General features: G+C 42.5%; 1 protein-coding gene across 1 annotated transcript in view; it reads left to right on the forward strand.

The window, feature by feature from the left end:
• The window catches only part of LOC132898574 (disintegrin and metalloproteinase domain-containing protein 12-like), a 326512-nt gene that overhangs the window by 143591 nt on the left and 158213 nt on the right, over positions 1–24708 (forward strand). The window contains exons 4-6 of the mRNA XM_060940283.1: positions 5000–5078; positions 21045–21121; positions 22038–22230. Of these exons, the coding sequence (XP_060796266.1) occupies positions 5000–5078; positions 21045–21121; positions 22038–22230 (349 nt within the window). The remainder of the gene's footprint in view (positions 1–4999; positions 5079–21044; positions 21122–22037; positions 22231–24708) is intronic.

Genomic DNA, 24708 nt, shown 5'->3' on the forward strand with positions numbered 1-24708 from the left:
CAAAGTCTCATCTCATTATCTGTAGCCACTTTATCCTTCTACAGGGTCACAGGCAAGCTGGAGCCTATCCCAGCTGACTATGGGCGAAAGGCAGGGTACACCCTGGACAAGTCGCCAGGTCATCACAGGGCTGATACATAGACACCCATTCACACTCACATTCACAGCTACGGTCAATTTAGAGTCACCAGTTAACCTAACCTGCATGTCTTTGGACTGTGGGGGAAACCGGAGCACCCGAAGGAAACCCACGCGGACAACATGCAAACTCCACACAGAAAGGCCCTCGTCGGCCACGGGGCTTGAACCCGGACCTTCTTGCTGTGAGGCGACGGTGCTAACCACTACACCACCGTGCCGCCCCTCACAAAAAAATACGCAATGCGATTAATAAAGTATTAATAAACGAAAAATCTCAATTTTACAAAGTAGTAAAATCAAATCAAGTCACAGTGAATAGCTGAAAGAAATAAGTTTTTAGGTGGCATTTAAAGTCTGCAATCGCTTCATAGTGTCTGATGTAAAGGGGAAGTGAATTCTAGAGCTTAGGGACAATGTAACTGAACGCTCTTTCTCCCACGGTGTTGAGGTTCCTACTTGGTATTCTTAGTAAACCTGCTGAGGAGGAGCGCAATGAATGGGCAGGGGTGTAGTTCTCAAGGAGGTCACTGAGATAAGTGGGAGCAAGGTTATATAAGGCCTTATAAACTAGGAGCAGGACTTTAAATTGGGCTCGATATGCAACTCGGAGCCAGTGAAGCTGCATGAGTAAAGGTGTTACATGGCTTATAGATTTTGAACATGTTATGATCCTAGCTGCAGAGTTTTGGATTAATTGGAGCCGGTGGAGGAGCTTATTTGGGATGCCAGACAAGATGGAGTTGCAATAGTCAATGCGAGTTGTAACATAATCACTGATCAGGACTTCTGCACTCTGCAGAATGAGGGCTGGGCGTAATCTTGAGATGTTCAATAGATGGGAAAAAAAAGCACTGTGAGACATGTTGTTAATGTGTGCATTGAAAGACAGCGTATTGTCTAATATTACACCCAGGCTCTTGACCTGAGTGGAGCAAGGTATGGTGCAGCCATCAATGGAGAGGGTGAATGTGTCCATTTTTGCAAGAGCTGATTTTGAACCAACAACTCGTAATTCAGTCTTACTGCTATTTAGCTTTAAGTAGTTCATTGTCATCCACAAATCAATGTCATGGAGACACGCAATGATTGCAGCAGGAGGAAGAGAGGCTGTGGGTTTGGTGAACATGTAAAACTGGGTATCATCAGCGTAGCAGTGAAACTGAACACTATGTTGTCTAAGGATACTGCCAAGTGGAAGGAGGTAGATGATAAATAGCAGATGTCCTAGAATAGAGCCCTGAGGAACCCCCTTTGGAACAGGAGAGCTCTCTGACTTACAGCTCAATATTTGTACAAATTGTGTCCTGTCAGAGAGGTAGGAAGTGAACCACTGATGAACACTTCCATGGACTCCAGTGCTGGCTAGTCGCTCGAGAAGAAGCCGATGAGACATGGTGTTGAAGACTGCACTAAAGTCCAGAAGGATAAGTGTGGAAAGAAGTCCAGCGTCAGCCGCACAGAGGAGGTCATTGGTTATCTTGACCAGGGCGGTTTCTGTGCTGTGTTTAGGACGAAAACCAGATTGAAATGACTCGAAGAGGTCATTGTCCTGGAATTGAGATGCCACTATCCTCTCAAGAACATGTCCTCCTTCACAGCAACAACAACAATAATAATAATAATAATAATAATAATAATAATAGGTTTCCACAAATATGGCTTGTCACCTGATATAAAAGCTAAATATTGTCAGGGCGCAGGCACTTATGGATGCAATTGCAGGGGAGAGCGGGTACGGCGCAAACTGCAAACAGAGCCAAATCAGAGAACAGGAATCATGGTCAGAAAACGGGCGGAGGTCAGTCGATCAGCAAACAGAGTAACGTAGGGCAGACAAGAAGACAAAGTTGGGAACTAATGTAAACAGAGGTCATAACTGGAAGTCAGGCAGAAATCAAACCACTTGGTAAAGTCAGGTACATGACACAGAACAATACTTCGCACTGAATGTGTTTTTGAGCAGCGTTTGAGTAGACAGAGTGATTGCAGGTGAATTGGTGACAGGTCATATAATTAGTAATCTAGTTTCGGGGGGCACTGTGATGCTTGGGAAGTGTAGTCTGGAGCGGCCATGTTTGGAGGCTGCTCTGAACTCAGGCTTTCAACATTATTCCTGACAAATGTACATACTCTAGTAATATTAAAATTCCTAATTGTTAAACTTATAATACTAAATATAAGTAAATACAAGTAAAAAAAAATCTGTGTGGCCATAAACAAATTAATAATAATCGAGTGGCGGTTACAATTATCGACATTTTTGGCTGTTGCAAAATTAGAAAAGACTTTCAATATGTAAATTGTGCATGAATAATTACTCAAACTTCCACTGGGGAAAAAATGAGTTGATTTCTGAATACTTAGCGTGTCAGATCACGTGACACCGTTCCACAATTATTGACATCCAGATAATTATTTATTTTTTTAAAAATCGGTATGTGGTATTAAGTTAATAAAACATAGTTTTTATTTAAAATTTGTTTTACATTGACTTTAGTACAAAATATCTTTTATATCAATATATTAATGCTGTCAAGCGATTAAAATATTTAATCGCGATTAATGTCGCGACAGTCATAGTTAACTCGCGATTAATCGCAATTTAATCGCACATTTTTGTCACATAAAAAACCATTGTAATTCTCTTATCAGCATAAAGTGAATGGGCTTGCTTTGTACCAATGTTTTTTTTTTTATTGCAAAGCATAACACGTCTTGACACAGCCACTGCAAAGTGAACCCTAAGCTGAGCACCGGCGCGGGGCTAGCAAGAGAACCATGAGTGAAATGATCTACTGTTTGAGTTAGTCTACAACTAAAGAGAGACAGGTTACACAGTGACGGTAGGCTTGACATGCTTGATTATAATATAAAGTACACTATTATATCAAGTTTAAGTTGTTCGTTGATAAATATTGCATTGAATCTGATCTTTACTGTTTCAGCTCACTTAACACATTTTGTACTTTTACACTTTCTGCCTGTTGATGCGTCGCGCTGTCCAATCAGATGCGGCCAAATTTGCATATTACAGGAAGGATTTCTGGGATAGCATTGAGTTTACAGTTCAGAGGGATCTGGCTTCTTTAGATGCTGTCTTCTTAAAACTGAATAAATATTTAAAAAGAGCCAAATGAGCCAGTCTTTTGAACGGCTCTTTTCAAAGAACGGATCACAAAGATGCGGATCCCATCAAAGAGCCATAAATCCCATCTCTACTAGCGCGCCCTGCCCGCGCTGATTCTTGGAGGGGGGGGCAGAGGACTCTGGCTGTGCGGGGCGTGGCATTACAGTCTAGCTGCTATCGGTTTTCTAACCAAAGTCTCTGTTCCAAGTTCCTGGCAGTTTCAAAAGCTTATGAAAAGCCTACATCATGCCACAGAGCGTTAATCTCGTGATAAAAAAATTATCGCCGTTAAAATTGAGTCAAGTTAACGCGTTAATAACGCGACATTTTTGACAGCACTAATATATATCGATGTTGGTGCTTACGTAAATGAGGAAGTAATTCTAATGCTTGTAAACAAATGAACTGATAATGTTTAACCTGCATCAGAAAATCTTTTTGTTCCACTTTCTACCTGCTTTCTAAGTATTTTTGTAGATCACATTTTGTTAATCATTTGCTGTTGTTTGTATTAATTTCTAGTTTTGTAGTTTACCAATAAACGTCAACAGGCAACTGACATTGTAACCACATGAAAATCAAGGTCAAAGGTCGCATGTCATTCCTCGAACCAAAATATAAAATGTCTACTGATATTGTAATATGTGATAGATATTTACAACAAACTGCAAAAAATATTTTTTTTTTCTGAACGGAACAGAAAAATCTGAATAATATTTCAAGCATGTAATTTTTTTTTTTAATATGCTAGGAATTTAATTCTGCTCTAATTCTATTTATTGCAATCAGATTCCAAAATACTCTATAAACATTCCATTCTGTTATGAATCACAGGACTTTAATTTTTTTAAAGTACTTCATCTACTTCAACAATGTTACACAAAGCTCGATCCATAACAGTTGTAAATGCCACTTAATTCCACAGGGTGTCGATAATGGTGGACACCGGTGAAAGTGATCACTATTATCGACACCTCACGCACGTGACTTCTCAAATGCGCGCTTAGATACAGAATGGCGGCTGTCAAATGAAAGAGTCAGAAACAAAGTAGGTTTCGACGAGGAGATCATGAAATATCGGTGAATTTGATCAGTAAAAACATGTCCATGATCTTTCCACCACGCTTACCTGCGATGATAACGTCCGGGTTTTTCTCAAACTGCTGATCGTACTAAAAAAAATTCCATCTCAGGTAACGAGCTGTGTCATTAGATGACAAGATCAAAGGGCGAGGCGGGTCTTCCGGTTGATTAATTAACCAAAAATAACTGTTGTAATTGAAACTCACCTTTGTAAGATTGTTTTTTATTGGTAAATCTGAAAAGGTGTCGATAATTATGGGCTGTCAAAAATAATTGTAGCCGCCGCTGTAGTGAAAACACTAAGATACTAAAGGAAATTATATTGATAAAGTTAAACTAGATTACTAATTCTTATTGTTGTTGTTTGCGCAACGATTTCTAAGGATTTCATAGATTTCTCTCGAGAAAGTCCGAGCATCTACACATGATTTAGTCTTTGGCTGGAAGTGAATTAAATAATGTAGCAGCACGTTATTACAACATCCATAAATCTTATCTTTAGTCTTTCTCTTCCTCTTATTAAGCCACTTATTAAATCATGATTAAACCACTTATTTTGTTAATTTAAATTTTACTCAGATAAATGATATATTTTGGGTATATCTTTTCTCACGTGCGTATGTGTGTGTGTGTGTGTGTGTCTTGCAGGGGACTTTTTGCCAGTCGTTACACAGAAACCCACTATCTGGAGGGAGGGAGGCTCGTCACCATGTCACCCAGCTCCAGAGTAAGATCGTTGTTACACCATCCTGTGCCTCCATACTTTGAAACCTTACCCACACATTTTTTTAACTGCATCCCCAAAACCTGTAGCAAGCATCTGTCATGGTTTTGTCATGACTCTAAGATGAAAGGCACTGAGAAAGTTAATTACCTGCTGTAAAAGAGTTTATAACTCCCTCAGCTAACATAAACACATATTCCCTTACTTCTCACTGCCTCTCTCTGTCTCTGTCTCTCTCTCTCTTTCTCTGTCTGTCTTGTCTGTCTCTCTCTCTCTCTCTCTGTCTCTCTCTCTCTCTCTCTCTCTCTCTCTCTCTCTCACTCACACACTCTCTCTCTCTCTCTCACTCTCTTGGTCTTGTTCTCTCTATCTGTCTTGTCTGTCTCTCTCTCTCTCTCTCTGTCTCTCTCTCTCTCTCTCTCTCTCTCTCTCTCTCTCTCTCACTCACACACTCTCTCTCTCTCTCTCTCTCTCTCTCTCACTCTCTTGGTCTTGTTCTCTCTATCTGTCTGTCTGTCTCTCTCTCTCTCTCTGTGTCTTGTTCTCTCTCTCTCGGTCTTGTTCTCTCTCTCCGTCTGTCTCTCTCTCGGGCTTGTTCTCTTTCTCTTTCTCTTGGTCTTGTTCTCTCTCTTTCTTTGTCTGTCTTGTTGTCTGTCTGTCTGTCTCTCTCTCTCTCTGTCTTGTTCTCTCTCTCTGTCTTGTTCTCTCTTGGTCTGTCTTGTTCTCTCTCTCTTGGTCTGTCTTGTTCTCTCTCTCTCTCTCTCTCTCTCTCTCTCAGTCTTGTTCTCTCTCTCTCTTTCTCTGTCTGTCTTGTTGTCTGTCTGTCTGTCTGTCTGTCTGTCTCTCTCTCTCTCTCTCTCTCTGTCTTGTTCTCTCTCTCTCTGTCTCTGTCTCTGTCTCTCTCTCTCTCTCTCTCTCTCTCTCTCTGTGTGTCTTGTTCTCTCTCTCTCTCTCTGTCTTGTTCTCTCTCTCTCGGTCTTGTTCTCTCTCTCCGTCTGTCTCTCTCTCGGGCTTGTTCTCTCTCTTTCTCTCTTTCTCCTTGTCTTGTTCTCTCTCTTTCTCTGTCTATCTTGTTGTCTGTCTGTCTGTCTGTCTGTCTGTCTGTCTCTCTCTCTCTCTCTCTCTCTCTGTCTTGTTCTCTCTCTCTCTGTCTCTGTCTCTCTCTCTCTCTCTCTCTCTCTCTCTCTGTGTGTCTTGTTCTCTCTCTCTCTCTCTGTCTTGTTCTCTCTCTCTCGGTCTTGTTCTCTCTCTCCGTCTGTCTCTCTCTCGGGCTTGTTCTCTCTCTTTCTCTCTTTCTCTTGGTCTTGTTCTCTCTCTTTCTCTGTCTGTCTTGTTGTCTGTCTATCTGTCTCTCTCTCTCTCTGTCTTGTTCTCTCTTGGTCTGTCTTGTTCTCTCTCTCTTGGTCTGTCTTGTTCTCTCTCTCTCTCTGTCTTGTTCTCTCTCTCTCTCTGTCTTGTTCTCTCTCTCTCTCAGTCTTGTTCTCTCTCTTTCTCTGTCTGTCTTGTTGTCTGTCTGTCTGTCTGTCTGTCTCTCTCTGTCTTGTTCTCTCTCTCTGTCTGTCTTGTTCTCTCTCTGTCTCTCTCTGTCTTGTTTCTCTCTCTCTCTCTCTGTCTTGTTCTCTCTCTCTCTCTCTCTCTCTTTCTCTGTCTGTCTTGTTGTCTGTCTCTCTCTGTCTCTGTCTGTCTTGTTGTCTGTCTCTCTCTGTCTCTGTCTTGTTGTCTCTCTCTGTCTTGTTGTCTCGTTCTCTCTCTCTGTCTCTCTCTTTTCTGTCTTGTTCTCTTCTCTCTCTCTCTCTCTCTCTCTCTCTCTCTCTCGCTATAGTGTCTCTCATGAGCTTTCATTCCACATCAGCCAGACTCAGAACAGCGTCTGGAATTAAAGCAGTTGTTTTGTCAGTTAATACTATTGATTGCTATTATGTTGCCCTTTCGCATCACTTAATTAATCTAATCACAAGAACAAATGGTTTCTTTTGTCCTTGGTTATGTAGTTGATCCTCTTAGCTGCAAGTCAAGCCTTGATTTAAAATGTTGTGCTAACCTTTTTCAGACAGACAGAGGGACTGTGTGTGTGTGTGTGTGTGTGTGTGTGTGTGTGTGTGTGTGTGTGTGTGTGTGTGTGTGTGTGTACAAGCTCTGTTCAGGGTCAGTAAAACATAGGCCATGCTGTTTCACAAGACAGGAGGGAGATTCGAGGAGCTGTGTGTGTGTGTGTGTGTTTGTTTCGCTGTTCCATCTCATGTTCCTCAGAGACAGGGTGTGCTAACTGTGCACTATTTTATTTATTTATTTATTTATTTATTTTTTGGCGCCTTCATTTTAAGGTTGAAGCAACGATTGCGGGTCATGTCGTCCAAACTCTGACAGCTCCCTGATCAACACAGTGCGCCTCAGGCCAATGTTAGTGAAAATTCTCTTTTCGAAAATCACTTGTGATTGCAGCATAAAGAAAAGCACCACACGAATCACAGCCAGGAATTGTCCTGACTGTGATGAGAAACCAAACGATTATCATCCCGTGCTGAAACAAAACAAGACAGATTAACATGACTGTTAGAGTAGACTAACTGATCCAAACATAAGAAAAGACGTTATGTTATATACGAAGGAAAGGAAACGCAGGACCAAACTAATAAATATCGGCGCTCAGCGAGCACCTCGGTGTGATCAGCTGTTCATTTAGCGGCAGAATGATGGAACTGTCAGCGCACGCTCAAAGGGAAACCTGCGCATGCGCACACACGGACTTCCTCTGTCTGCTTGACTGCGTGAAGCGAGTGATTTCATGCACATTATTTGCTTTAATCGCCTCAAATTAAATAACTTCCCAGCCACAGAATAGCCTGATATTTTTGAAATCTCATCTCATTATCTCTAGCCGCTTTATCCTGTTCTACAGGGTCGCAGGCAAGCTGGAGCCTATCCCAGCTGACGATGGGCGAAAGGCGGGGTACACCCTGGACAAGTCGCCAGGTCATCACAGGGCTGACACATAGACACAGACAACCATTCACACTCACATTCACACCTACGGTCAATTTAGAGTCACCAGTTAACCTAACCTGCATGTCTTTGGACTGTGGGGGAAACCGGAGCACCCGGAGGAAACCCACGCGGACACGGGGAGAACATGCAAACTCCACCCAGAAAGGCCCTCGCCGGCCACGGGGCTTGAACCCGGACCACTACACCACCGTGCCACCCCATTTTTTATATATTACAGAAAAAAACATATATCACAATGACCATATTTCAGAGCAAACTAAATTTCACAGATTTTATGAAATTGAAAGGCCGTCTAGCTTTAAGGATTCTACATTTTGTGGGATTTTATTTCACATGTCCTGGGGTCTTTGTTTATCAGAGCATAGGTAGAACAAGTTCTTAATTTGTACTTCAAAACCACCAGTATTCATAAGAAAATTGGCATTTATCACTTGTGCATCCTCACAGCCGTACGCAATGGATGTTGATAAATCCCACATACACAAACACACTGATCCAAATCAAAAAACACCCCCAAGTCAACATATATTGTCAACAATTTCACTTTAAAGGATAATGTGAAGCATGTCAAACGTTCTGAGAAGATGAACTTCACTGGCAATGATGTCGTGATACAAAAATCAAAATGGTTTATTTGGTGCGTTGTCTTAAAAATAACTATGAAATATTTTTTTTTCTTTATTGGCATTTAGAAACCTGTGATGGCATGAAAATCCCTCGTTATTTTTCTCCTTTCTGCGGATATACATAGAATTGGTAATCTGTGGTAGCATGAGTAATAGGGTAGCATGGTGGTGTCATGGTTAGCACTGTTGCTTCACAGCAAGAAGGTTCTAGGTTCAAGCCCAACGGCCGACGGGGGCCTTTCTGTGTGGAGTTTGCATGTTCTCTCCATGTCTGCGTGGGTTTCTTCTGGGTGCTCCAGTTTCCCTCACAGTCCAAAGATTCACAGTTCAATGGTTAGGTTAACATGGGGCACCCTCGGGCTGAAGTGCCCTTGAGCGAGGCACCTAACCCCAAACTGCTCCCTGGGTGCTGTAGCATAGCTGCCCACTATGGGGTGCCAAGTGTCACCGGGCCCATTCCGTGGCCGAAATGCATTTTGTCCATCACAGAATGCATATCGTCATCACAAAATGCGTTTCGTCCGATGAAAGAAATACGTTTCATCCGACGAAATGCATTTTGTGATGACGAAATGCATTTCGTGGGAAGAAATGCATTTTGTGATGGACGAAATGCATTTCGTGGGAAGAAATGCATTTTGTGATGGAAGAAATGCATTTCGTGATGGACGAAATGCATTTCGTGATGGACGAAATGCATTTCATCCGACGAAATGCATTTTGTGATGGACGAAATGCATTCTGTGATGGACGAAATGCATTTCGTCGGACGAAATGCATTCTGTGATGACAAAATGCATTCTGTGATGGACGAAATGCATTTTGTCTGACGAAATGCATTTTGTGATGGATGAAATGCATTCTGTGATGGACGAAATGCATTTCGTGATGGACGAAATGCATTTCGTGGTGGACGAAATGCATTTCGTGATGGACGAAATGCATTCCGTGATGGACGAAATGCATTCCGTGATGGACGAAGTTTGCATTCTGTGATGGACAAAATGCATTTCATCCATGAAATTTGCCCGGTGACACTTGGCACCCCATAGCCCACTGCCCTGGGTATGTGTGTGCTCATTGCTCACTTGTGTGTGTGTTCACTGCTTCAGATGGGTTAAATGCAGAGGACGAATTTCATTGTGCTTGAGTGTGCATGTGACAAAGGTTTCATCTTTTAATATGGATTCATTTTTGACAAATTGTCATGAATTAAAATGTCATTAATTGACTACTGGTTGGTTGGGAAATGTCAAACCTGTCTCCATTTTCTTACTGAAATGTACCCATGGGTAAAAATCCTACAGTAGATATCCGGTGAATATCCGGATATTAACCGGTGAGTTACTCATCATTCTCAGTAAAGTTTCCTGTGCTTCTTAAAACCACTTTCTTTTTTTTTTCCTTGCACAAAACTGTGACAAATCTTCAAGCAAGGCATCATCCCAATCGATCAGTCTTTAAATGTGCCTTTTATACCATTTTACTTTAGATTTCATCCGTGCTATCAGTCTGCACCTTGCTGTGAGCACCGAAGACAGTAATTACACTGACAGTTATATTGATATGATTGACAATATGTGGGATGAAAACTTCTCATAATCAGTTAATCAGTAAATATACAATAAAAACTCTATAAATCAAATTCTATGCATCGAAATGTGCACGTGTGGTTTACACACGTGATAATGTACAAATGAAACCACCATAATGATAAAATGATGAATGAAAAACCTGACAAAACAAGCACAAAAAACCCCACAAAAATTGTCACTTTTCAGTTGGACTGAGTTGCGATACATTATTGGATACATCCCCTACATGGGAGACCTTCATACAGTAGGTTTAAAAGTACTGGATGTAGCACATGTGTTGCAATAGACAAATTTGTCATCACTGCTATCCATCAGTGTAAAATAACTGCCATAGGACCACCTCTGTCCAGATGTTGTTTGGTGTACTATTCTGTTTCAGAGTACACTGTGTGCATTTTGGCTCCTGCTTCTCACCAGAGCTTTTTCTTTTTGTGTGATTGATGCTTGCTCTTTCTTTCTTTGGGTATTTTGTCCACCGGTTCTGGTGTAGCTCCAGGCTCAGTTTTGGGCATCAGTTCCCTTTTTTTTTAATGACTTGGACACTTGAGTCTGGACTTAGACCCGAGGTTTAGTGACTTGACTACAACACTGCTTTACATTACATTAATGGCATTTAGCAGATTCTCTTATCCAGAGTGACATACGGTACAACATACCCAGTTGGGGGTTAGGTTCCTTGCTCAAGAGCCATTCCTGCCGATCCAGGGAATCGAACTGACAACCTTTTAGCCCCAAAGCTGCTTCTTTAACCATTAGGCCATGGCTTCCCATGGTAGCGTACCTGACTTTTACACATGTTGTACATCACTCTGGATAAGAGTGTCTGCTAAATGCCATGTAGTGTAGTGTAGTGTAATGTAATGTAATATATATGTATGTATAAAAGCGTTGGTAATTTACACATAAAAAAACTGGTAACCCGGTGTATAGAGCAGTCAAGTTTATTTGTATAGCGCTTTTAACAATAGACATTGTCGCAAAGCAACTTTACAGAATTTTAATGACTTTAAACACGAGCTAATTTTATCCCTAATCCATTCCCAATGAGCACGCCTGTGGCGACGGTGGTGAGGAAAAACTCCCTCAGACAACACGAGGAAGAAACCTCGAGAGGAACCAGACTCAAAAGGGAACCCATCCTCATTTGGGTGATAACAGACAATGTGATTATAACATTTTTAACATGAAGTCAGTTTCGTTGATGTTATAAACTGTTCATTGATGGAAACTTGAGTGCAAAACTGTTCATGACAACTGCAGTCCTAAAGTTAGCAAGTCATCAGCCATTCAGGGCGTCTTCCAAGTCCGACTTTCGACTGTCCATATGGGGCCGTCCTCCACAGGGGTGATGTGATGAGACTCCAGCCAGACGTAGGGCACCAGGATGGATCAGGCAGGTCTGAGGAGCAGAAGAGGTCAGCATCTCGATCTCAGGCTTGACATGTAACTCAGAGGGACAGGCAGAGTGGGTGGAAGGGAGAAAAAGAGAAAGAGAGAGAAAACACAGGTTATTCATATACATTTTGTGCTGAGTGCAAGCAGGGACTCCAGCAAGACTAACTATGACAGCATAACTAAAAAGGGAGAGCCAGAAGGTAACACAGGCATGAGGGAGCCCCGGGACATAAAGCAGCCAGCCAGTACACCGTCAACAAACTCTATTGAGCAAGCGAGTGGGGGACTGACAGCATCCATACATCCCAGTTTACCAAACACTCTACGTCTGAGGACCCTCCAGATCTACTCCTTTACCTCATAAACACTTGACTAAACAGATATGTTTTCAGCCTAGACTTAAATGCTGAGACTGTGTCTGATTCCTGAACACTACTTGGAGGGCTGTTCCATAACTGTGGGGCTTTGTAAGATAAGAAGCAGTCTCTAATGGCCCTTTTCCACTACCCTTTTTCAGCTCACTTCAGCTTGCTTCAGCTCACTTCAGCCCGACACGGCTCGCGTTTCGACTACCTGAGAGCAGCACGACTCAGCTCGCTTCAGCCCTGCTTAGCACCCAAAACTCGCACGGTTTTGGAGTGGGGCTGAAGCGAGCCAAACCGAGCCGAGTGGGGCTAGGGGCGTGAGGAGACACTCCCCTGTGCACTGATTGGTGAGGAGAAGCGTCCTCACATGCCCACACACGCCCCACGAGCACGCTGGGATCTGTAAACACCGTAAACCTGGAAGAATAATAATTACGAATTACGAGAATTTCTGAAGCCTTATGCGCCTCGCCTCATCTATACGCTCTTGCCAGTATCTGTTGGCGTTGTCGGTGACAACAAGCCACAGCACCAAGACCAGCAACACTAACGACTCCATGTCCTCCATGTTTATTGTTTACTATCCAGGTCGTGAGACTATCGCTTAAAAGGTCACTGATGTCACTGTTTGCGCCACCTAACGACATCACGTGACGTCCACCCACTTTCGCTAACTCCACCCAATGTGTCCACCCACTTCCAGCCAGCACGGTTCAGCGCGGTTGTAGTCGAAATGCAACTCCAACAGCCCTGCTCAGCCCGACTCAGCCCAACTCAGCACCGCACGGCTCAGCCCAACTCAGCCGCGTTTGTAGTGGAAAAGCGGCATAACTGAACGGCGATGCTTGTCTTTTGGTTTTTGTTCTTCAGGACACTGAATTTAAAATTCAATACCTGCCTCCGTTCTATGATCTAGAACCATTACAGGCCTGTAATGCAGCTTTTCTTCAGCTTTTTTTCCCAATTCAAAAGTGTCAACAATGTCGCCATATCTTTTCTCTGAATAATATCCATGAACACTGAGATATTTTCAGTCTTCACGTTAACCTACGTTCACATCCATAATCAAGCAATATTTGCTTATCTCTGTGGTCATGCTGTTTAAAACATGGAGATTTAAACATGCTAAAATGTATTCAATTCATTGTGACCACACATTGTTTAATCTCTAGGCAACAAGGTGGCTTATCTTATCCATTAAACAGGGCTGAACTACTCTGGAGGATCTCAGAAATGCTTGGGAGGAGACCATGGATACATGGTTATTGTGTATTTACAAAGAGATTTGCTTGTTGGTGATGGGGGTTTTCTTTGTGTGTGTGTGTTCCAAAGAGCATCCATCCATCTGCCTCCGTTTTATTTTGTCTCAACCCAGAAAGCCTCACAATGTCTTCGACATAGATTAAAATGCTAATACTATACACCAAGTAACACACCATATGAACCCTGAGCAGAGTTTGGATCCTGAATGCACTTAGTGGTGAATAAAGCATGACCTTGAATGGAGTTTCTCTCCCACAGTGCTCCTTTTCCCCCGTTCTCTGATAGTAGAGTAGAACATTTCCCATGCAGTCTGCAGTAATGACTCAGCATTGCCATTGGAGATGAGTATACTGTATCTGAAGGCTATTTATCTTCTTATGAAGCACTGGGAGAAGTGTATTAGCATTCAAATGAACTGAAATGACATCAGATAATAGATAAGTCAGAGGGAATGTGCGTCAAGTTTCTGCATCAGGTTTATCCTGAAGTGTCCTGTACAGCCCAACTAGTCTTAAAGCGATACAGCCTTTCGATTTCATAAAATCGATGAAATTTAGGTGCCTCTGAAATGTGGTCATTGTGATATGTGTTTATTTCTGTAATATCTCACAAAATATCAGGCCATTCTATGGCTGGGAAGTTATTTAATTTGAGGGGATTAAAGCAAATGTGCATGAAATCGCTCACTTTGCGCAGTCAAGCAGACAGAGGAAGTCCGTGTGTTCGCACATGCACAAGTTTACCTATAAGCGCCCGTGCACTAACACAGTTACATCATTCTGTCGCTAAACGAACAGCTGATCACAGCAAGGTGCTCGCTGAGCGCTGATATTTATTAGTTTGGTCCTGTGTTTCCTTTCCTTCGTATATAACATAACGTCTTTTCTTCTCGCTTTCCGTTACTGTCGTCGGTCTTTCACATTTCATTCGCACACTCACGTCCTCCATTTTTCTCTCCTGTTTCAAATTTGTATCCCACAATGCCTTGCGCAAACGGGGAAAGCCCACCATGTGATGCATGACATCCATCCATCCATCTTCTACCGCTTATCCGGATCCGGGTTGCGGGGGTAGCAGCCTAAGCAGAGCAGTCCAGACTTCCCTCTCCACAGCCACCTCCATCAGCTCTTCCGGGGGAATACCGAGGCATTCCCAGGCCAGCCGAGAGATGTAATCTCTCCAGCGTGTCCTGGGTCTGCTCCAGGGTCTCCTCCCGGTGGGGCATGCCCAGAAAACCTCCCTCGGGAGGCGTCCAGGGGGCATCCTAACAAGGTGCCTGAACCACCTCAACTGACTCCTTTCGATGTGGAGGAGCAGCGGTTCTACTCCGAGTCTCTCCCGAATGACCAGGCTTCTCACCCTGTCTCTAAGGGAGAGCCCAGCCACCCTGTGGAGAAAACTCATTTCTACCGCTTGTATCCGTGATCTCATTCTTTCGGTCACTACCCACAGCTCATGACCATAGGTGAGAGTAGGAAAGTAGATGGACCAGTAAATTGAGAGCTTTGCCTTTTGGCTCAGCTTTCTCTTTACCACAACAGACCGGTTTAGCGTCCGCATCACTGCTGCCCCGATCCGTCTGTCCAACTCCCACTCCCCCTTACCCTCACTCGTGAACAAAACCTCGAGATACTTAAACTCCTCCCCCGACCCAGAGTAGGCACTCCACCTTTTTCCGGCTGAGTGCCATGGCCACAGACTTGGAGGTGCTGATCCTCACCCCAGCCGCTTCGCACTTGGCTGCAAACCATGATGCATGACGTAGTATCTTGAATTGGGTCATGGTGAAGCAGGAAAAAATAGCGGAGAATTTAGGGCCACGTAGCCTTAAGGCCAATTTATGCTGACAACCCAGTCCTCGCAGATAGCGTCGCAGACAGTGTCTGTGTAGCCCCCCCCCACCTTTGCAGACGCTCTGCGCGCACCTCCCAAAAATTGTGACCACCGCAGAAGCCTCGCAGACAGCATCGCAGACAAGAGGGCTCTGATTGGTCCACTCTATATCCGCTGTACACGCACTTCCGCTTCCCTACTTTCCCGGTTTGTTTTGTTTTCACGACCGCCATTTTTAAAAACACGAGCGAAGATGGAGCAGCGCGAAGAGCGGTTGATCGAGGAAGTGAGGAAGTACGTACATCTATACGACTCCAGTTCTAGTCATTATAAGTAACCGGAGGATAAACACTCCACTAACCACACCCACCAACTACTCCTAGTGATTTCGCAACTTCGCGCCCCCTTGCGTTGTGGCGGTGAATAACATCGCGCACGCCTATTACTCCCCGCTCAACGATAAATTACAACTGTCTGCGAAAAGCTATCTGCGAAAGTCTTGTCGCAAGAGCATGCAGAGGCCTTCAAGTTCATTAATTGTTCTTTTTAAAAAAAAATGAATAAAATTGGAAGTCTGTGATTCAAATTCAGTAGATTTGAATTTGATCCACTAGACAGAAATAATTGGGTGTCGGGGAAAATTCTTTTTACGACCTACACTTGAAAAATCGGAAAGGCAGTGTAGCTTTAAGTGGTGAAAGAAATTAACCTGCAATTGATACTTGCGACTTAGCCTTGGACCTCGATGACAGCATATGTAATATTTACCTATATAGCAGCCATGTGCTCCATCTGAACCATTTAAAATAGTCTGTGGATGCTGAATTCATACCACCTGGAGGAGTGTTTCTTTTTTATTACTCGGATGGCATCATATGACATCCACACGTTCGTGACATCAGGAAGCATGTGCTTAATCCGACCCCCTGCTTGATCCTGTCTGCTGCTGCATGTTTCAAATTTACTGCAAAGAGCTTTTTTTTTTTACCTCCGGGCAAACAGGAAATAAGGCTCCGGTGAACATGACGAGTCAGGGCTGTCGTCCGTGTCAGCTCATGCAGACCAGAGCGACAAGCAGACAAATTACAGGTCGAGCAGAGAGACATGCCGGGGCGTGAGAGTGGGACTGAGCCTCAGCCTCAGAAATAATGATCTGTGGATCTGAAACCTCCTGTGGATGATAGAACAAGACTGAAACGAGCACACTGCATTTGCTGGCTCTTTAAAAGCATCGTATTTCCTTTTGAAAGCCTGCAAGCAGATTGAAGTACAGACAGAGGGAGTGTGAGCGTCTGCATTGTGTTGTACTGTGTATTTGGGTAAATGGGCCAGAGCTCAGTGCCAGAATAGAAACCCCAGGTTTTCATTCCAAACCACACAATTCCTCCCTTCTGAATGAAACAAACCAGGTTTGTGATGAAATATGTTGTTTTGTTATACCTATGTGTCTCTTTCTCCCTGTCATTTAATTTTTCTTCCCTGATACTGTTCTCTTCTGTACTTTGATCGATGGTTGTCATGAGTGCAATCAACTCCAGAATTATTGGCACCCGTCAGGAAAACGACTTGCGTTACACAGGGTGACATTTTGAGCTTTTCTCTAAGATTTTCCATATGGTGAAGATTACTTGTTAAATGCACAGTTATCAAAATTTCACTTCGCTAATGACAGCAATAAATATCTTAAAATTCTTTCCATCCATTTTTAATCCAGAGAAACCTTATAAGAAGAAGTAGTAGTAGTTTCAAATGTACTCAGGTTTTTAAAGGTAATTATTTTAAGTGAAATTAGGTGTGGCGGCACGGTGGTGTAGTGGCTTGCACTGTTGCCTCACAGCAAGAAGGTTCTGGGTTCGAGCCCGGTGGCTGAGGTGGCCTTTTTGTGTGGAGTTTGCATGTTCTTCCTGTGTCTGCATGCTCCAGTTTCCCCCACAGTCCAAAGACATGCAGGTTAGGCGAATTGGTGGCTCTAAATTCACCGTGAGTGTGAATGGTTGTTTGTCTCGATGTGTTAGCCCTGCGACTTGTCCAGGGTGTATCCCGACTCTCGCCCATAGTCAGCTGGGATAGGCTCCAGCTTGGCCACGACCCTGCACAGGATAAGTGGTTACGGATAATGGATGGATGGAAATTAGATGCGTTATATCTTTTCCAGACTTGAAAATTTAGGTTTAGGCTTAAACTAATACAAGAACACTTTATCATGCGTTCACTTAAGCACAGTGAAATCCCTCCTCTGCATTTAACCCATCTGAAGCAGTGAACACACAGCACTGGGCAGCTATGCTACAACACCCGGGGAGCAGTTGAAGGTTAGATGCCTTGCTCAAGGGCACTTCAGCCCCAGGCCGCCTAACCACATGTCTTTGAACTGCGGAGAAAACTGGAGGACCCCCACGGGGAGAACATGCAAACTCCACACAGAAAGGCCCCCGTCAGAAATTGGGCTTGAACCCAGAACCCTCTTGCTGTGAGGTGACAGTGCGAACCACTATGCAACCATAGCACCCGAAATAATAGATGAATGGGTTAGTTGTAAATCCATATAAACTAGTACAAATTTGAATGTTTAAATATAGTTGCATTAAATTAAAATGTATATAAACATGATCAGCTGAATTGGCTGACTTGAAGAATCTGAGTCATGACCATTGAGACTTTTAACATTTGTTTGGGATGCTGATCATTTGAACCAGGAACCATGGAGCTATAAGGTGACAACATGGCCTGCTAAGCCACCAGGTCACTTCCACCAATTATTATTAGTACCCCATGCAATAACAGTTTGAGAACTGACAAGCAGCTGGAAAAAAAAATTGTTGGGACAATTTGTTTGCGATGCCAATCATTTTGCTAAATATGTTTTTGAGAGATGATACAAAACAGGATTTAGTGATGAATTGTCAGGTGCATCACTGCTGATATTTATTTTATACATTCATTTACTTAAAGCTACACAGCCTTTCAATTTCATAAAATCAGTGAAATTTAGTTCCTTCTGAAATGTGGTCATTGTGATATATGTTTATTTCTGTAATATCTAAAAAAATCAGGCCATTCTGTGGCTGGGAAGTTATTTAATTTGAGGGGATTAAAGCAAATAATGTGCATGAAATCGCTCGCTTCGTGCAGTCAAGCAGACAGAGGAAGTCCGTGTGTATGCGTATGTGCAGGTTTACCTTTGAGTGTGCACTGACGGTTCCATCAGCTGTTCGTTTAACGACAGAATGATCACACCGAGGTGCTCGCTGAGCGCCAATATTGATTAGTTTGGTCCTGCGTTTCCTTTCCTTCGTATATAACATAACGTCTTTTCTTCTCACGTTCCATTATTGTAGTCGGTCTTTCACGTTTCATTCGCACACTCATGTCCTCTATTTTTCTCTCCTGTTTCAAATTTGTATCCCACAATGCCTTGCGTGAACAAGGAAAGCCCACCACGTCATGCATGACGTAGTATCTTGTATTGCATCATGGTGAAGCAGGAAAAAAATAGCGGAGAATTTAGAGCTACGTGGCCTTAAATTCATTAATTGTTCTTTAAAAAAAAAAACTAATAAAATTGGAAGTCTGTGATTCGAGTTCAGTAGCTTTCGGTCCACTAAATAAAAATAACTGGGTGTCGGGGAAAATTCTTTTTATGACCTACACTTGAAAAATCTGCAAGGCAGTACAGCTTTATAAATTAGTTGCAGATTTAAAAAATCAAACTTTAATTTTCAGAGACCAAGTAGAGTTTGAGAAAAATGAATTTTCTTTAGAATGTCAGATGGGCTTCCTGTAGTAGTGATGTATGTGATGATGTCAGATAGTGGTCGCTCAGAGCAACTCAGCTGTGTATATTCTCTGTTTATATTGTAGTTTTGCGAGTTTTACAAGTTTTTTACCGAATTTATCAGTTTTTAAATAAGTATGCCTCATTGTGTAGCATATAAAAAGAAAACACAAGCTGGAACTCGAGTGCATTTCCACAGAGAAAATGCAGTGCGCTTTGAAACCTGCGACTACTTTTACTTAAAATAAGTTTGAGAATAAATCCGCTGGAGGTTCCCTTTAAGTAAACGAATGTATAAAATAATAAATATCCCTTTAAAGGATAATAATGTTTGAGGTTGACTGTGGTGCATAAACTCCCTCAGGAAATATGCAGTGGATATAAAAAGTGTACACACCCTGTTAAAATGAGAGGTTTTTCTGATGTAAAAAATGAGACCATGATAAATAATTTGAAAACTTTTTTCCAACCCTTAATGTGACCTATAACCTGTATAATTCAATTGAAAAACAAAAATCTGTTAGGGGGAAAAACATAAAAAATAAAAAACGTACAATAAGCTGGTTGCGTAAGTGTGCACACCCTTAAACTAATACTTTGTTGACACACCTTTTGATTTAGTTACAGCATTCAGTCTTTTTGGGTTCACACCTGCCATCAATTAAAATGACTCTGATTAACCCCAAATAAAGTTCAGACATTTACTCAGTTGCATCCTCCAGCAAAAGCCAGGGTTCACAGAGAGCTTACAAAGCATCAGAGGGATCTCATTGTTGAAAGGTATCGGTCAGGAGAAGGGTGCAAAAACATTTCCACGGCATTAGATACTGTATACCATGGAGCACAGTGAAGACCATCATCAAGAAGTGGAGAAAATATGGGACAACAGTGATGTTACCGAGAACTGGATGTCCGTCCAAAACTGATGAAAAGACAAGACGAAAACTGGTCAGGGAGGCTGCCGAGAGGCCTACAGCGACACTGAAGGAGCTGCAGGGATTTCTGGCAAGTACTGGCTGTGTACTACATGTGACAACAATCTCCTGTATTCTCCATATGTCTGGACTATGGGGTAGGGTCAAAGAAAAACATCCAGGCCCAGCTAAATTTTGGAAGAAAAAAAAATATGTCAACTCTCCCAAAAGCATGTGGGAAAATGTGTTATGGTCTGATGAAACCAAGATTGAACTTTTTGGCCACAATTCCAAAAGGTATGTTTGGCACAAAAACAACACTGAGCATCACCAAAAGAACCCCATACCCACGGTGAAGCATGGTGGTGGCAGCATCATGTTTTGGGGTTGTTTTTCTTCAGCTGGAACAGGGGCTCAAGTCAAGGTGGAGGGAATTATGAACAGTTCTAAATACCAGTAAACTTTGGCCCAAAACCTTCAGGTGTCTGCTAGAAAGCTGAAGATGAAGACGAATTTCATCTTTCAGCACAACAATGACCCCAAGCATACATCAAAATTAAAAAAAGAATGGCTTCACCAGAAGAAAATTAAAGTTTTGGAACGGCCCAGCCAGAGCCCAGACCTAAATCCAATTGAAAATCTGTAGGGTGACCTGAAGAGGGCTGTGCACAAGAGATGCCCTCGCAATCTGACAGATTTGGAGCGCTTTTGCAAGGAAGAGTGGGCAAATATTGCCAAGTCTAGATGTGTCAGGCTGATCGACTCCGACCCAAAAAGACTGAATGCTGTAATTAAATCAAAAGGTGCTTCAACAAAGTATTAGTTTAAGGGTGTGCACACTTATGCAACCAGCTTATTGTACATTTTTTTTTTTTTGTTTTCCCCCCAATCAGATTTGTTTGTTTTTGAATTGAATTGTACAGGTTATAGGTCACATTAAAGGTTGGAAAAGTTTTCAAATTATTTATCATGGTCTCATTTTATTGATTTATTTTTTTACATCAGAAAAACCTATCATTTTAATGGGGCGTGTAGACTTTTTATATCCACTGTACGTACTGCATTAATTAGTGCGTTAGCAAAGTTTTGGAAGCAAAGTGAAACATCAAGTTTTAACACCTACTAAAGACACACACATGCATTTCAGAGTCAGACATCTTTCGTCTAATTGTATTGATATAATCTGTACTTTTTCAGGTGAACTGTTACTACCATGGAGAGGTGAAGGGCTATCCGTACTCCGATGTCATCCTCAGTACCTGCACAGGACTCAGGTGAGTCACCATAGCGACCTGAATGAGTGATGTTCATTAAGCTTCTAGATAGAACTTGATATTATCCTGTGATGCTGGTGCGTGATGGTATGAATGTATGAAATGTAGCTTCCAAAAAAAAAACCCACATAACCCAGAGGCAGCTGTCTGAAGACTAAAACGAATGATGTGGAATTCATCCAGGGGTCATATCATCAGGAAAGATCCTCATATAAATAAGTTAGATTTGGAAAAACAAATATTCCAGTGATACACATATTCACACACACACACACGCGCACGCTGTAGCATGTTGCTGTAGAATTATTACCATCATAATTCTGCTTGATAGCATCAGGAACATTATCCTGCGAACGGGATCCAGCCTCTCTCCCTCAAAACCTGTCTCAAGCCACACATTGTTCTCCTGACAAGATCTGAGTTTCTTGGCACTTGAGCCAAAACAAATTAGTGTTGATTTTGGTTGGCAGTGTTGGTTGGTGTGTGTGGCTTACAGGAGTGTTTATGTGGTTTCGAGTGCACTATGGGTTTATTAAGAAAGCGTCGAGTCTGGCCCTTCCTCTACGGACGAGCACGTCACTTTAAATCAACGTGCGACTGTAAAGTGTGAGAAAAGCTTGTTGAAGAGAATCCCATAACCACTAAAACATTAGAATTGGACCTGAAAGTTGTTTCAATACAGTTGTTTCAATAAAAATATCCCCAAAATTGCTGCTGTGTTCACCGGCAGCGGCTTGGATGTTGAAATAACCCAGTTTCCAGACTGTGGGAAAGCTGAAAGGGCACTTCCCTGAAGAATAGCGTGCGCTATTTACACTTCAACCACTCCATTATATGACTTTACACTTCTCTGTGAATACAGGTTCCTTCAGTCACTACAGTGTCAACCTTTCTTTCATTCTTTCTCATTTCACAGAGGCCTGATCACGCTGAAAGATCAAGTGCTAGTTCTGGAGCCAGCACAGAAGCCCAACAGCACTCTACATCATATCTTTAGAGGAGAACATCTCACCCTGAAGCAGGGCACATGTGGACACGGACACAACATCTCCGACACTGCAGGACTCTCGGACACAACACGGAGCTTCTTCAGCTCGCATGGCAGCAGGGTGAGCTAACCAGGAGCAAGGAAATGTACCATGGCATTATATACTTTAACACTGGACAACAACATGAAAGCATGATGATGACTCTTTATAACATAGATTTGTATAACAATTAAAGCTAGACTGCCTTTCAGATTTTTCAAGTGTAGGTCATAAAAAGAATTTTCCCCGACACCCAGTTACTTTTGTTTAGTGTAAAAGCTACTGAATTCGAATCACAGACTTCCAATTATATTATTAAAAAAAAAAGAACAATTCATGAATTTAGGGTCACATGGCCCTAAATTCTCCACTATTTTTTCCTGCTTCACCATGACCCAATTCAAGATACTGCGTCATGCATGACGTGGTGGGCTTTCCCCGTTCGCGCAAGGCATTGTGGGATACAAATTTGAAACAGGAGAGAAAATGGAGGACGTGAGTGTGCGAATGAAACGTGAAAGACCGACTACACTAACGGAAAGAAAGCGAGAAGAAAAGACGTTATGTTATATACGAAGGAAAGGAAACGCAGGACCAAACTAATAAATATCGGCGCTCAGCGAGCACCTCGGTGTGATCAGCTGTTCGTTTAGCGACAGAATGATGGAACGGTCAGTGCACGCTCAAAGGTAAACCTGCGCATGCGCACACACACACGGACTTCCTCTGTCTGCTTGACTGCGCGAAGCGAGCGATTTCATGCACATTATTTGCTTTAATACCCTCAAATTAAAGAACTTCCAGCTACAGAATGGCCTGATATTTTTTAGATATTACAGAAATAAACATATATCACAACGACCAAATTTCAGAAGGAACTAAATTTTACCGATTTTCTGAAATCGAAAGGCCGTCTAGTTTTAAATTTAAAGCAGTGTCAGTGATCATCTTTTACAATTTAAAGTAAATATCTCGCAAATAAACAAACTGAGCTAAAAGTCAGTCTTTGTCTCTGTCCTTTATAAAAAAAAGCTGCATGTTGAATTTGTTCTTAACGATATAACCACGAAAGTGATGAAAATAGACGGGACTATTGTTTGTCAGGGAGGCCGCCATAACTCCATCATGCGTGATGTTATTTTCCGTGAGCACAGCGGAGGTGTACAAGTGCATGCTGTACGAGACTCATCTCATCTCATCTCATTATCTCTAGCCGCTTTATCCTGTTCTACAGGGTCGCAGGCAAGCTGGAGCCTATCCCAGCTGACTACGGGTGAAAGGCGGGGTACACCCTGGACAAGTCGCCAGGTCATCACAGGGCTGACACATAGACACAGACAACCATTCACACTCACATTCACACCTACGGTCAATTTAGAGTCACCAGTTAACCTAACCTGCATGTCTTTGGACTGTGGGGGAAACCGGAGCACCCGGAGGAAACCCACGCGGACACGGGGAGAACATGCAAACTCCGCACAGAAAGGCCCTCGCCGGCCACGGGGCTCGAACCCGGACCTTCTTGCTGTGAGGCAACAGCGCTAACCACTACACCACCGTGCCGCCCCTGTATGAGACTATAGTATAATATTATGGTCAAGCGTATTATGGTCTCGGTCAATTTGTTTGCATTTCTTTACAAAAATTACAGTTATGCAGGATTAGAAAAGGAATCAAAATAAAGTAGTGGCTAGTTTATTGCCCGTTGATGGAAAAAATATATATTTACCTGCTTATCTTCCATCCGTTTGATGCATGACACGGTGTGCTGTGGGTGTTGGCGTTTTGTGGTGAAATAAAGTCAAGATCGTGTCTGGCTTCAGTTGTCGTTTCTGCCTCGTGTCTCACATCTTCCCAGTGATTTTTTTTTTTCACACGAGTCCTCCACAAATCCACAATCTTCTGCAAAATGCTCACTGCACAATTTGCTGCTGCTTTTTCCAGGAGTAAACGTTTCTCGCTTTACTTGGTGAAGCCACTCGGCCAAACGTCTTGGTTCCTTCAAAGGATAGCCATGATGCCATGACAGTCCTGGTGCATTTATCCATCTTTGAGAAGATATTGATGAAGACACCTCCTTCACAAACTACTTAAAATCTAATACACAGACAAAATAATGCTTGAAAAAATGGACGGTGATAATAGCTTTGGCTGCACGCAATAACGGATCCAGGACGGAATAAGGAAGACGTGCAGAATCCTAGCATTGCCACGCTCATTTTCATCTCCTAATACATCCATGTATCTGGCTAATCCAGTCTGGCCTCACCCAGGGAAATGGCCCAACGGACTGATGTTACAACTTTAACATGTTTTTTTAAGCTAAAGCCCACTTAATTTTTTTCATCGAGAACATCTGTTTTTATTAATGTATAACGATGACATTTCATAACCACGTAATTTCAAAATTTCTTGGTTAATCGCTTTAAACAATGGTGAATTTCCTGCCAAAAGCCTTGCAGTCAGAACAATGATCAATCCAAGCGTCCTTATTCTGTATAGAGTGATTTGTGTGTCTTCTTTCATCACTTCTTTCCTAAAGCATGGAATATATTCTTC

Source organism: Neoarius graeffei, chromosome 14 (assembly GCF_027579695.1).
Source record: "Neoarius graeffei isolate fNeoGra1 chromosome 14, fNeoGra1.pri, whole genome shotgun sequence".
NCBI classification, from domain to species: domain Eukaryota; kingdom Metazoa; phylum Chordata; class Actinopteri; order Siluriformes; family Ariidae; genus Neoarius; species Neoarius graeffei.